Consider the following 14,953-nt stretch of genomic DNA (forward strand, 5'->3'; position numbering starts at 1 on the left):
CATAATTAACAAATAAAATTTTTTAGATTTATTTATTAACCCACATTTCAAAAGACTTGGACAAGCTTTCAGTGAGGCAAATTTTGACATGATATCGCCAAACGTTTTGCTTGTCTCTAATTTAATTCTATTGTCTAGTACGCTGCCCAAGTAATCTTCTCTTTTTGAGTGTTTCGTAATGAATATATTTTTTTTTTGATATATACACGAAAATATAGACATTCAAGAAGCAAACAATCTTTGAGATCTTTGTTATAAGTGTTTTTTAGAGATTTTGCTTATTGTACAATTTTATTGTCAGGACCATAATTTTTGTATTGTATTCAATGTTCATATATTTTGTAAATATTTCTTTGCAACTAAAAGCTCTTTTTTTATCCATATCGATTTGAGCAATGATGACGATATAATGTTTCTGTTTTTAATTTATATCTTTCAGTCAGTTCAACATTATCTTTTTGAAATTCATCAGCGTGCTGCTTTCTCGTCCGGTTTTGTTTCTTCTTTTCATTATATTCTTTATCCGTAGTTGTTATTGATATTTTGATACTTTCTTTCTCGTAGTTATCAAGCATTGCATATTTATATATCGAAGCTTGGTTTGTACTATGACGAATTTATCCATTAATGTTCACCATACTACAATCTGAGAATATCGTAGATGGATCGGATGACGAATGAAGAAGTGTTGAAACGCATGAACAAGAGGTCCGAAATCATCAACATTGTGAAAAAGAGAAAGTTAGAATACCTAGGCCACATAATGAGAAATCAGAATAGGTACGGTTTGCTACAGTTGATCCTACAGTAAAAAACAAAGTAAAAGAGGACCTGGAAGGAGGATAATTTCATGGCTGAGGAACCTGAAAACATGGTTTATCATGAATACGACACGATTGTTTATAGCAGCAGTTAATAAAGTTCAGATTGGCATGATAGTGGTTAACATCCGGAACGGATAGATACAATAAGAAAGAGATACTACTGTTACAAAAGTCGTCTCAAATCTCTTAAGATATTTAATGATACTCTGGCTTCAGAGCGAAAAATCGGATTTTCAAGAGTATTACTAGCTATCATTTATCTTTTCGTAAGTTACCTCGTAATCTTTTGACAACCTGGAATAAGCCCACTCTCTGCCAGAAAGATTTTTGACAAGAGGACTGTCCTTTTCTAGTTTATTGAAAATTTATAATTTCTTCTCTGCATCTACACATAGATTTAGATTTTTTAGAAATTTTCTGAACTAAGTAAGTATATCAAAAAATGTTACAACTCCAGAACAATATTTTGTGACATGCAAACCAACAAAATTCAACGAATGTGCAGAACAAAGGACAAAAACTCCAATCTATTTACTTCTTTTATGCATGCTTGTCAACCGTTATAGACACCTGACATGTTAAATCTGTTATCAATATTCGATGTCAATTTGCCAAGTATTTAAAATTTCCAAGACTACTTGAAATAACTCTTTGGCTTTATATCCAGCGTTAGATTTAAATCTCAAACAATGTTCAACTGGCCTGCCATCGTCGGCAACGTTTTGAGTAATAAGTAAAAGACAAAATTGATTAACATGGGAAACATCTAGTGACGAGGCAGTGTTAACTGACTAATATTTGCTTCGTTTTATTTCGGAAATTATTGTGGCACCTTTCCTCTATACTTTGAATAAATTGTAGGAGTTGCATTTATGACAAATATGAAACATATCCCCAACCTCGATTACCGTGTTGGGTTAGATGTTTAGCAAAGAAAGGAGCATTACTCTGCCGTGAGGTAAATACTCTTTAAGCGCTTTCGAAATTTCGTTGTGTGGTCTACCGTATCCAGAGGATGATGAAGTAACATAGTGTAGGGTTAACTTGTCTCATAATAAGCAGGTTAAAAGTATCTAAAAAGGGATGAAAAAGGAATACCAGTTAAAAATTGAACAAGAAAAAACCACATAAGCAAGAAAATTCATCAGTCTGAAAATAAACAACAGACAATATGGAGAACAATTAACGAATTAAGTGATAAAAAGGCTAAAAATAAACAAAACGAAGGCTGTTTAAAATATTGGACGAAACTGGGAAGAAGGCAATCAATGTAGTTCCACATAAGGAAAAATCAATAGCCATTTACTCTCTGCAAAAAATGAGGGGTCAACGGAGATAACTGATAAAATCATAAGATTTTCTTTTCTTATTTCCTTGCTCACAAGAAGAAATTGGAAAAGTGAGCAAAACAATTAAAAAAAAGAAGGCAAGGGATATTTCATGTCGATCCACAAAGGAAGAAACCACTTGACAGTTGACCTTTGTAAATTTCCACAATGTTACTATGGATCTTGAGTTGTAAACGTGGATTTTAGTAATTTATTTTAGCAAGTATATGGCAAGTATTCTCTCGATTAATATTCTGACATATTAAATCATGTTGAGGTTAGCGTTGTTAAGATTGTTTTTAAGAACACAAAAGAAAAGGTGTTAAAAGATACGCACAAGCTCTCCCACTGCTCAATCCTAACTTTTAAGGTGATTATTAGCAATAATTATGATTAACCCGAACTGTTGACGAGGAAGTAATCGTTGTCTGGGGAGATGGAGAAGAATAACTAAAGCAAGGCGACTAAAGTTGTGAATTTGAAACGTATGAAAATAGAAATTTTACTCTAAACGGAAACTTGAGCCGCACACTGAGAAAAAACAATTAAGATATAACAAAGTAAACACTAATGTGGTCCATAGTAGAGCGAAGAAGTCGAGGAAGACCACATAGTTATACATGGAAAAGAATGATAGAGGATGATTATAAGAGTACTGGAAAGAGCTGGGGAGAAGTAACGGCCTTGGCTAAGAGCAAGGAACAATGAAAATGCTTCGTGAATGCCACGTGCTTCGTCAGGGAGTAAAAGAAACAATTAAATAAAGAACAAAATTATAGCTTATTTAACAAAGAATAATGTCCTAACTCAGTGTCAACATGGTTACATTAATGAAAAATCAACAGTAACAGCACTAACAGCGATGGCTGAAATGACTAACCTCATGAGAGAGGCGACAGATAAAAAGAGTATGTAAGAATGACCCCAGTGGATTTCAGCAAGGCCTTTGATTCAGTGAATCATGCAATTCTGTGGAACAAATTTGAGTCTTATGGCGTGAAAGAGAAGGTAGCGAAAAATATTTCGTTCTTACCTGAGTAACAGGAATCAAAAAGATTTCTGCAAAAATACATTTTCAAACACACAAGAAATTAACATTGGGATTCCTCAAGGGCCCCTCTTAGGATTCCTACTCTTCGTAGTATACTTATGTGAACAACTTTCCATCGTGTCTATAAATAGTTTTTCGAAGTGATGTTTTCGTGCTGACGACCCTTTGACAATAACACATGGCATCACCCGACAATAAATGGAACCAGCTACCTAACTTGCAAGGAAGACAGTAGTAGACTGGTTTAAAGGGAATCAGTTAAAAATAAATAGAGAAACAACAGACTTTATACAACTTCCTGGTACAGTAGCAGAACCAGAGGCAACAGAACTGATTACTACGCAAGCTTCCACAGAATATGCTATTTTGACGTAGGGTTGTTCAACCGAACTCAACACGATTGTTATCCTAAAAAAAAGCTGAACATGCAGAAAGCTGGTACGTTTAGGAATCTCAAAATTTTTACAATTCCATCTGTAGGTATACTTACCTGCTTAAACTATATTCACAGAAATCAAGGAAGATATAACATGCTTCGAGAGAACCATTCTTACTTGACTCGAAACAAGAACGATATAATCTTACCAATACATAGTGTAAAAAAAACCCAGGAAAGTGTGTACTATAGGGCGATAAATTTTATAATAGTTGGCCTAGCGAAACTAAATTATTACCTACTTATTTAATTTAAAATTCAATCATAGTGTTTTTTTTTTGACAATTCTTTTATAACGTGCACGTGCTTTTAGAAGTTTCATCAAAGTGTTGTTAAAATTATGCGTAATGTTCATGTTTGGTACTTGACTCTCGCGCTAACTTTGAGGCTCTTAGAAGCCCAGAATACTACATCTATCGAACCTAAGAAAATCTGGCTCGCTGTTGGGCTATGAAAATATCCATGGTAGCCCCGAGGGCTAGAAATTTCAAACCAGTTTTTACGTTTACAACCCGGCGACTATAAGATTGCTGGGTGGACAGGAAGACGGAAATACAGAAAATGACAGTCACTGGCTTAGTGAATAAGCATCGGCTGTCGGTTTTGCAGCTCAATTTGTACATATCGACAAAGCTGAAGTCGTCGGATCATCAATGCATTCGATTTAGCTTTCAAAAGACTGAAGCATCGGTACGGGAACACAGATATTCAAGAGCCACAAACTGGGACTTCTATAAGGAGACTCTCGCTAAAAGGCGACATGTAAAGGGTACGGAAGAAATGGCTGCGTTGATACATGGCGCCATTGTCGAGTCTTACAAGGAAACGCAACTTTCGTAGAATCAATTGTGCTCCATGGTGGAACTCTCCCCTTAGTAGGTTGAAACACAATGCAAGGAAGATTTGGAACAGGGTTTGACTTGACAAATCATCCAATTCTTGACAGCTCTATAAGAGAGGGCTCAAAAAGGATATAAATCTGCCATCAGAAGCAGGAAAACAGACAGATGGAAGGATTTCCGCAGAAAGATAGACAACCTTCCACAAGTACCGAGACTTTAGAACGTCCTTATTAAGGACTCGTCTGCTAAACGTATGTCCTTGAGGGACTTCACAGTATCCGAAGAAGCTACTTTGAGGCTCTTATTAAGTGCGAACTTCCGGAACTCACAAGAGTGTAACGAGGAGGCGCAGGAAACACCAACTCATTCCGTTTCTCAGGAGGTATGGCGATTTACGTCTAAAGTCGTCACCCCAGGAAAGTTGAAATGGACAAAAAACTCTTTCGTCCCATTTAAATCAGCGGGCATGGATGGTATTTTCTTAGGTCTCTTACAAAAGGGACTACTAACCCGCTGCTGCATCTTTTCAGTACTTGCTCCGCTCTGGGCTACATATCTACTAGTTGGAGGGAAGTAAGAATTGTCTTTATCTCTAAACCTGGACGTAATACTTATGTCGAGAATAAATCTTTTGCACCCATCAGTTTGACGCCGTTCTTTGTAAAAGTGATGGAAATACTAATTTAAACGTATGTTCGGGAGGAGTTACTGAGTAACATGTCACTGCACCTAAACCAACACCTTACTAGAGTCAATCATTAAAATTATTAAATCGTGACGGGGATAGAGGCAGGGCTGGAAGGTGGATTTTATTTACATGGAACACTCCTGGATATAGAGGTGGCAGTTGGCAATGCAACCTTTTTAGCCCATGTGCTTATCTCTGAACAAACGAGGCCTAGATTCACAATGGATTAAAGTAATTCCCATACAGGGTTGTCCGCAGGGGATAGCTAGTAAATGCCTTAATCTGCCAGTTGCAGTATACGTTCAAGGATATGCTGAACTTGTACTAATTCTTGTGAAAACCAAATTTTCGATGTAAATGGTGTCAATTAAATAGCTTATCTGTTAATCCAAATAAAAACTAGGCGTTGCGACCTCTATCGAAAAACATTGCGGGTACACAAGGCAGTCAATTATCTAGGCATTTTTCTAGACTATAGGGTTTCTTGGAAGAGTTACGTGACAAACTAGACGAAGAAGACGACGGCAGCACTTTAAGCGTGCACAAGACCCGTAGAAAAATCTTGATGCTTAACACCCACTAATTCATTGTCTGTACATCAGTAAAAAGAGCGATGATCCTCTACTGTATCGTTATTTGATGGGGTTGGACGATGAAAGTTTGGGCTAAAACTCTTTTGGCCCTAACGTACGTACTGATTTCACGAGAGGTGTTCCATGGCATTTTTTGTAGCGGTACTCTTTGGGACGGTCTTTGCAGTGCTGCATTCTTGTTTTGCGACTTGTGCCACTATCGAGAATCCATTCATTTTAATTTCATGTTCTTGATATTTATTATCTTTTGTTAGAATTAAGAGCCTAAAGTTAGCAGCCGAGATAAACGAAATAAACCACCAAAGCTGAACCAAATCTATAATTAATCTCTTCGTGCCCACCATCTAGCGATCATAATAAAATACGGCTGGAAAAAGCTCCAGTCGCCAAGACTTTGTCGAGCTGTTTTCTTTTCAGTATTAAGTCGAGTGGAAAAACACGACTACAAGAACGGGCTATGAAACCTTTGCCAAAAGGCTAATGGAGACCAACTCCATCTTCATAAAGAATTTTGGGATCAAGCATTTTGGAGATGTGTTTATAAGTTGAATCCTGGGCTTGATGGAAGGCACAAGACTCTTTAGGGCCCAAGTACTATGGGGAGCAGGACGCAATGGACTAGAAGGTTTCCGTATGGGGCTCTTCAACAAAAAAGAAAGGGTCAAATTCAAAACTAAACGGCAACGTTTATTGCTATAGTGATTTTAACTCTATACATCTAGCACTATGCTCATTATGTGACCAGTTCTAAGCTTTAATTTTTTTTTCAATTAACCTAGATGTACAAGGTGTTTCTTCTTGTGTCATTTTCACGTCATGTCATTTTGGGAATTTTCGTCACAATTTTAACAAAAATGAGATTATTGTTTGACCCGTTTTTTTTTAATTTGCAATGTAAAATGTGTTAACTCGTGGTATGGTGACCACCGTCGGTTTTGTTTATGGAAAGGTTCCAAGCCTGTCTACGTATTACTAACTCACTCGTGTAATAAATGACGTCACTGTGAAGCATCGTGTTTCAAGATGTCATTAGATTTTAGAAAGGCTGAAAATATATTATAAAGATATGTAAATTGGAATATTTTTGTATTGCACAAATGGTGATTCATAAAATTAGACAGAGACTCGTAAATAATTTTTCAGGAATTAAAAGTCAAGGTTATCAGGATGTGAAAATTGTTTTTATTGTACAAGAAAGCAAGTAGAACATCTATATTTTAAGGGTATTTTTTAAACAGTAATTTATTAGAAAAGCGGTAAATATCGATTCCTTTCGACGAGATCCCGACGTTGATCCGTGTTTGAAGGTTTTCATATGTTATCAAAATATTCATATCCTACTATCATCAGAGCGACTTATTATTTTATCATTTTTTTTAACAAGAAATGGAGAACAAACTTAAATTACTTTCGTGTTTACGGTATAATATAATTTTGCTCTTTTTAGTTCGGGCACCTCATCTAATGTAGTTGAACATGCGAAATAAATGAGTTCTTATGCCTATAGTTATCTTACAGATGGCACTGATAGACACAAGTTATGTCTAAACGTCTTAAACTTTAGGGAAACTATTTCAGCTTTGTGAAATGAAAAATAATATGTGAGGTGCGGAAATATAGAAAATATTTCATCTAAGGTTTTTTTTTCTTTTAACTTTTTTAGTTAGTTAAAGAAACGATAATATTTGAACTTTTTGCCAGTTTTCACCAAGTTAAAATCACTTAAAATTTTTGAAATCTCCGAACGTCAGAAAGAGTGGCACTGTTTGCAAGGTTGTCATTTGTCAATGTTGATCCAATTATTTCGTATGCAGTGCAACTTACAAAAAAAAAACACTTTTAATATTTTAGTTTTCCAATGAAACGGTTCAGCTGCTCATTTTCAGATGTGACATATTCATTTATTTTCCAAAAGAAGTACTTCCCAATGTAATAGTTGTGTATAAGGAAAATGTTTCTAAGTGATCCATTACCGACATTACAACTTTGCCAATACAACGTTTTATGACCACTAAAATGTCCCAGGTGTCCATTTCCGACTGACCAGATGGAATACGAGTGCCCACTCTTTACTTCACGTCTGGACGTGCAACGATGTTGTTGCATTTAATCCAGAGCTTAACGGCTAAACGGTCGGCTTTGTTCTAAGCTGATTATCCAACGACCGTTTTTGCCGGAATAATTCTCCGAAATTAGCATTTCTGGATCGTGAATTTACTACTTTAGCATAAAGTGACCCTTAAAATCCAGTAGGACACTTAGTTCCTTACTAGGACGCCCAATTTAATCTCACAACGATTCTCTCATTTTGTCTCCAACAATTTACGATTCCAACAGAAAAACAATCTCATGCAGGTGCTTGGAAATTCTTGCAGATTCTCGCTCCCTTAATTTCCATAATGAAGTCTCTGGAAAAATTCCCGCTGAAAAATTGCTTCCTATTGTATACGGCGTCGAATAATCCATTAGGATAATAATTCACCTGATCGGTGGTCCCTGGATCGATGTTTTAATTTTAGGGAATTTTATTTTATGTTGAGTTGCTAAAGGGAACCCGAATGTTAGCACGCTTTGTTGCCTCATACCGTGCCAACTTTGGCACGGTCCGTTGGGTTATTCGAAAGTTGCTTAAAAAGGGTTACGTTCATAATTCCGTGTCTAATGTAAACAAGGCTCCGCTTCGTTAAATTTATTTTTGTAACTTTAGACGGATGAAATTATTAATGACGTGGAAAATAATTTAAATACGGTTTAAGGATTTTTTCGCTAGCCCGGCGCCTCCGCTATTTGTGGAGGGAGCATTTAGTGCTGGCTGTAACAAATGGCCAGTAAGTTCCACGGGAGGCTAAAATTACTTAACAGAGTGATTTACAAAGGGAATTATTACAATCACATCATTAATCCATCATATCATAAATTACGTCAACTTGCCTTTTGGGGGATGACTGTAGATTGCGTGCACGCGAGACATGTTCTTGTGACAACATAATAAAGTTTCGGAACGTAATAAGTCTTGGTACGCATATAGGAAAAAAGGGGTTATGATTTAGCTACCTAATTTTTTGCATAATGTTTTCTTTGTCACATAAAACATAAAAGACGTTTTAGAATGGATGTAAGAAAATTAAGTAGATTTCAGATTGTATTCAAATAACCCCTTTCTGTGACATTAATGGAAAAAGTAATCATAACAATAATTACAACATTCACAGCTCTTAATCTGTTCAAAAGAACTTTAATATTCACTTTAGCAGTTCTTATGCTAGTTTGGTATTAATTAAATGAAAAATTGTGGAAAGTAGACACTTATACGTTATATTAAATTAAGACTGAATTCCATTTAGTTTTGTTTGCATGAACCCAACACTACATACATCACATTTTAATATTACAGACTTTACTCACTGGTCAAACACTTTTAACTAGAATAAATATACTGTGAGAACGACCCATATTTGGTGAAATATGTTATTATGTATATACACCAGAAATTACAGAATTAGTTGTTCAGGTAACGACTAATTTATTAACTGAATATGCGTAAAAACTACAAGTTCACTAATAAATCAAAATAATTGTCTAAAAATATTATTGTATATAACATAAATTTGTTTATATTCAACTCAATCGTAATCACCTCAATAGATACGTACATATTTCTAAATGAACTTTAACGAATTGCTTATTGTACGAATTACTAAAATAGGTTTAGTAGATTCGAGGTGGGATTATTTTCGGAATCCCCTGGAATTTCACAGTTTTCAGTGAGGTATCCAGGTAACCGCTAGACTGGTTTATAAAACTGGCGCCCGAGTTTTTCTTTATTTCAGGTTGAAAAGATCCATGATGTTGTTTCAGTTGTATGTATTTAATTTTTATTTTCATTAAAATTTATCGTCCTTTATGTCCAGAATTTCTGAACCCAGAAAAATACTTTTTTTTTGTTAACTTCCCTTACGTGAAAATTTATTTCTCGAATAAATAAATTCATTAACCTTGAAGAATGTTTTGTAGAGTTTTATTATCAATTCATTTAGAGTGTTTTAGTTTCTGAAGTGAAAGTTTTACAAGGGGATCAATATTTAAGGAGATGGTGTTCTTTTTTGGTGAATATACTGTTCTGAAAAAATAAAATTTTATTGTATCGAACTAGCAATATAATAATGTGCAATTGAATCATCTTTAGAATGTCGGTGAAAATAGAAGAAAACAAAAGAGGAAATCAAAAACTTTTATATAGAGCCCTAAAACATTAAGGGAAGGGAACACTAAATTGTAGGTGCTGTTAAGAGTAAAGACGGCTTAATAGTAGTAGAAGAAAAAGATGTGATATGGAAATGGTACTTCAAGGAACTATTAGTAGGACAAGAAGAAGAGCCAAATCGTATGATAGAAAGTGAAAAATCTCTAGAAATTAATAGAGAAGAAGTAACAATCAAGAATTTTTAGGGCAAGTAGAGAAAGATACTTACTACTCTACATTTGCAAAGATTTGTTGAAAATATACGAATAATGAGATTAGAAGGAAACAGCAGATAGAATCAAAATAATATTACCTCCAAAATTTTAATTTCTGAAATATGAGACACAGACTAATTATTTACGAGTAATTGAACTCAATGAAAGATTTCGTATTACAAAATTAAATTATGTAAGACTTTTTTAAATTTAAAGGCAGCCAATTTTTGTCACACCAATCAATTAAAGAGTGTAAATCAAGTTGAAGTTTTTCAGCATCCAAAGTAAAACGGATGTTTTTTAAAAGTTTAAAAGCTTCATAATAAAAAAGTAATTACAATGACGAAAACAAGAAACATCAAAATGATTTGAAGTACATTTACCAATGCGGACCTGCTGATTTCTGTTCGTAAGGCAAGGAGGTTAGCCAACTGATCGTCGGATCTTTAAACCATAATTTTTGCAATTTCAGAATTAATAATAATCTATGTTCGACACCATCGAACGTTTTAGCGTAGTTCGTATAATTAGAATCAACTTGAGACCGACTGCTGATAGATTCATTAAGAAAAGAATAATATTATATACTCCTATTAAATAAAGTGATACAGGAAAAGAAAATACCTAAAGATTGGGGAGTAGGATTAATTGTGCAGATCTACAAGAAAGGCGATAGGAAAGAATGCAAAAACTTTATTAAGTGGAGTACTTAAAATATTCGAACACAGACTAAGAGCAGAGTTAGGACACTCGTTCATTGAAGCACAAAGGGTATGGAAAAGGCGTTCGATAGAGTGTTTACGGAAAAAGTTAGGGAAAGTTTAGTTGCCAGAGGAATCTACGACAAGATGATAAAAGTCATTCAAAGCATATAAAAAAAAATGGTCTAAAGAGTTTACTTCCCTCGTTGTCGGAAACGTGACGATTGATGTATATTATGTTTTTTTTTCACATTAGATTTCAAAGCATTCGGTTTTGTAGTTCTTGATTAAATCAATAAAATAAATTTGCGCATTCATTAAATTTTTTGAGTCACTTTGTATATCCGAATCCAAAAAATATGAAAGGAATGATAAATTACAAGAAGAGACTCATCATATTTTGTACATTTTAGATAGGGTTATTCGACAAACTTTTGAGCTGACGTCATTAATTTTTTGGAGGTGATAAGCAAATATATTTTGACTAAAAATTTATTATGCTCTTTATAATTTTAAAACATTTGCAAAATTTCAAAGCATTGGGTTCTGCAGTTCCTGATTAAATCAATAAAATAAATTTATGCGTTCATTAATTTTTGGGGTCACCCTGTATATGCAAATCCAAAAAACATGAATGGAATGATAAATCACAAGAAGAGACTCATCATATTTTGTACAATTTAGATAGGATTTATTCAGTAAAATTTTGGGGTGGCGTCATCCATTTTTTAGAGGGGATAAGTAAATATATTGTGATTAAAATTTTGTCATGCTTATCATAACTGCAAACCATCTGCAAGATTTCAAAGTATTCGGTTTTGTAGATTCCAAATTAAATGTTAAAATGTTGTTTCCTAATTTAGATTTTTTTTTTCCAAAAATCTGGACGTTTCGGGTAAAATCTCAATTCGGAGTCATAAACTACATGTGTAAGACTATGTTATTTGATACAATTTAAAACCCAATTACTATGTATAATTTTGAAGCGACGTCATCATATTAGTGGTGGGGATGATTAGACAAATTTTGGTTAGCGTTTTACCATCTACATGATATACCTAATATAAATGCAAAATTTGACAACAATCGACCTAGTACTTTCGGAGATTATCTGTCTGATAAAAATCCGGGACGACAGACAGACGGACAGACGGACAGACAGACGGACAGACAGACGGAAACGGGAGACTTATTTCTTCGTCTTCTAGGGGTCATGAAAGATTGAGAAAATATAAAAGTAGAGAGTCGGCCGACGGACTCGATTACAATACTTCCTTTGCTTACGCTCGGGAAGTAAAAATAGCGTAAATTGTGTAATTAATGGACAAATGGAAGGCTTTGTACGTTGAGAAGGATTAAGACAAGGTGGTGTTATGAGCCCTTTTCTATTGACGATGTAATGAGAGAAAGCCATAGAAGAATAAAGAAGAAACTGCATTTTGATTACAGAAATTTAAGACAAGTAGAAATTTTGGAGTATATATTTGCGCACGATATTGTAATAGTTGTAAAAAAAGACCTACAATAGCTACTCGTATTTATACATCAAGTTGCAAAATGAACTTTTTTTTCGCACTAGACGTGAACAAGTTTTGTAACATGTTTTCGAACAACTGAAGGCAAATGTAAATATATATATTAAACTTCTCACAGAGATGCGTCTTCATTCCCTTCGGTTTTTTGCGTTCTTCCTCCAGGCCTGTATTTGTTTTCTGCTAGGTCTTCCTCTATCGCTTCTTTCCACTTCTTCCTTGGTCTGCCTCTTTTTCTTTTGCCCTCCGGAATTTTCCAAGCCACCATCTTAACTTCTCTTTCTTGGGTCATTCTTTCTAGGTGTCCTAACCATTTAAATCTTTTTATTTTTATGAAATTGCTTACAAATGTGTCATTATATAAATCATATATTTCTTCATTAGTTCTTCTTTACCATCCTCCTTCTGTTTGTTTCCCTCTAAAGATTCTCCTAAGTATCTTCCTTTCCCAAATTTCCAGTCTTTGTTTCATTTTATTTGTCATAATCCATGTCTCGCACGCCTATGTTAGGGTTGGTTTCATTATGGTTTTAGATATTCTTAGTTTGGTTTGCCTTGATATTTTTTTACTTTTCATAATTTTTCTTAATCCTCCTGCACCGTTGTTACTTTTAGCAAATTCTCAGTTCTATTTCTTTGTCTTTTTGGCATTTGTTAGTTATCAACAGCCCTAAGTACATAAACATTTCTACTTCTTCAAATTTTATTTTATTCCTTCTTGTCTGTCTATTTGTAGGTTGTTTTTATTTCGACTCTCACAGTTATTCTCTAGTTCCATCTATTTTGTTTTTTCTATATTAAATTCTAGGCCTGCCTCTTCTGCTTGTATCATTAGCTTTGCTGTTATTCTTTCTATCCTTTCTGTTCCTAACTAGTAGGACTAAATAGTCTGCGTAGGCTAGACATTGATGGCTTCTATTGAATAGTAGACCCTTTCTGTTTGTATCACTTTTCCTTATAATACTCTCTAGAACCAGATTGAATAGAGTTGTTGACAACTGATCACCTTGTCTGATCCTTGTTTAACATTGAAACTGTCACTAGTTTTTCCTTTTACTTTTACTCTGCTTATTGTGTTTTTCAATGTTATTGTTATTAGATTCACTAGTTTTTCGGGAATATCTAGTTCTCTCAATACGTTTATTAACTGCGTCCTGTTCACCGTATCGTAAGCTTTTTTGAAGTCCACAAAGAGTAAATAAGTAGGAATTCTATATTCGTAGTTTCCTACTATGATTTGTTTCAACATAAATATTTGATCGATTGTCCCTCTTCCTTTTCTAAAGCCTTCTTGATATTCTCCTAGAACTTCTTCCATATATCCTTCAAGTCTTCTTTTTGTTATCGATGCCAGTAGTTGATGCGTAACGTCCAAAACGCACTCGCACGGTAGTTTTCACAGCTTCTTCTGTCACCTTTTTGAAAGAGCGGCGTTATTAGTGCTTCTTTCCAGCTATCCGGAATTTCTTCCTTTTCCAAATTTGTTTTATTACCACCTGGATATAGTATTTCAGTTTTTCACCTCCATATTTTAGGTTTTCTTTTGTTATTCCTCATTTGGTTTATGATATCCTCTATCTTTTCTCTTGTTGGCATTGCTATACTTTCATTACTTGAAGTTCTTTTTTTGGTACCTATTTTTGTTCTTCTCTCGGACCTCATCTGATTTCGCTATTTAATATTTGTTCGAAGTACTGTTTCCATCTTCTCAATTTTCCTTCATCGTCGCCTATTAACTTGCTTTCTATATCTTTTATATATATATATTGCGTAGATTCGTGATTTGTTGACTTTACGTTTTGTATGTCGTTATATCTTTCTTCTGGTTTTTCTATAGTTTTTATTTGTCTTTCTAAAAAATCCCCTTTTTTCCTGCGATATATTTGCTTAACTATCTTTATCTGACTGTTATAATTCTTTGTATTTTCTTCTAGGTAAATGTAAATCAATTATAATTTTGGTGACGCGAATAATTTTCAATCAAAAGTTAGGTGGCTGAAAATGTTTTCCGTGGTTACTGTCATTAATATAATAAACAACAAAACCCATCGTGCAATTTAGTTATAATTACTTAAGCTGCGTGTACATGAGCAAGTAAAACTGTCGCAAGCTACTCTCTGAGAGTACTTGCTGGTGCACTGGCTGGTGTAAACAGTGGTAGAGAGTACGCTTGCTGCAAGTTTTGCAAGTTGCGGCAAGCACTTTATGCAATAAACAATTTGCAAGTATAAACAATTTGCTAGAGACCTCTAGCCAAGCAGTATTTATTTCAAGCTTGTCTGGAAAGTTTTTATCTAGAGTGGTAAGCGGCATCAAGTTATTATTATTAAATATGGACACCGTCGTCCAAGGAAGAAACGTACGCCTTGATTCAAATGTATGAAGGATTCCCGGAATTGTGGAATGTAAAATCAAAAATGTATCTAGATAGGATTAAAAAAGAAAAAGCGTTTAAGGCCATAGCAGATAAATTTAAAGCTAGTGTAAGTGAAATCCAAAG

General features: G+C 34.5%; 1 protein-coding gene across 1 annotated transcript; it reads right to left on the reverse strand.

The window, feature by feature from the left end:
- Window positions 1–12,568: 12,568 nt before the first annotated feature.
- Window positions 12,569–13,771, reverse strand: LOC135123842 (uncharacterized). The gene is made up of 3 exons (XM_064048719.1): window positions 13,453–13,771; window positions 12,849–12,914; window positions 12,569–12,759 (listed from the first exon to the last, which is right to left on the reverse strand). The coding sequence occupies exons 1-3, from the start codon at window positions 13,769–13,771 to the stop codon at window positions 12,569–12,571; spliced, it is 576 nt and encodes a 191-aa protein (XP_063904789.1).
- Window positions 13,772–14,953: the final 1,182 nt, after the last annotated feature.

Source organism: Zophobas morio, unplaced genomic scaffold, assembly GCF_036711695.1.
Source record: "Zophobas morio isolate AGI-343-1 ecotype UQ-CSIRO unplaced genomic scaffold, CSIRO_AGI_Zmor_V1 ptg000006l, whole genome shotgun sequence".
NCBI classification, from domain to species: domain Eukaryota; kingdom Metazoa; phylum Arthropoda; class Insecta; order Coleoptera; family Tenebrionidae; genus Zophobas; species Zophobas morio.

Excerpts from the sequence above, each read along its gene's own strand:
- LOC135123842 (XM_064048719.1), bottom strand. The coding sequence starts at position 13,771 with ATGGAAGAAGTTCTAGGAGAATATCAAGAAGGCTTTAGAAAAGGAAGA. Across the intron at positions 12,915-13,452 it reads AGGATCAGACAAGGTGATCA|ACTGGAAATTTGGGAAAGGA; the intron begins GTTGTCAACAAC and ends AATGAAACAAAG. Across the intron at positions 12,760-12,848 it reads AAACAAACAGAAGGAGGATG|GACACCTAGAAAGAATGACC; the intron begins GTAAAGAAGAAC and ends TTAAATGGTTAG.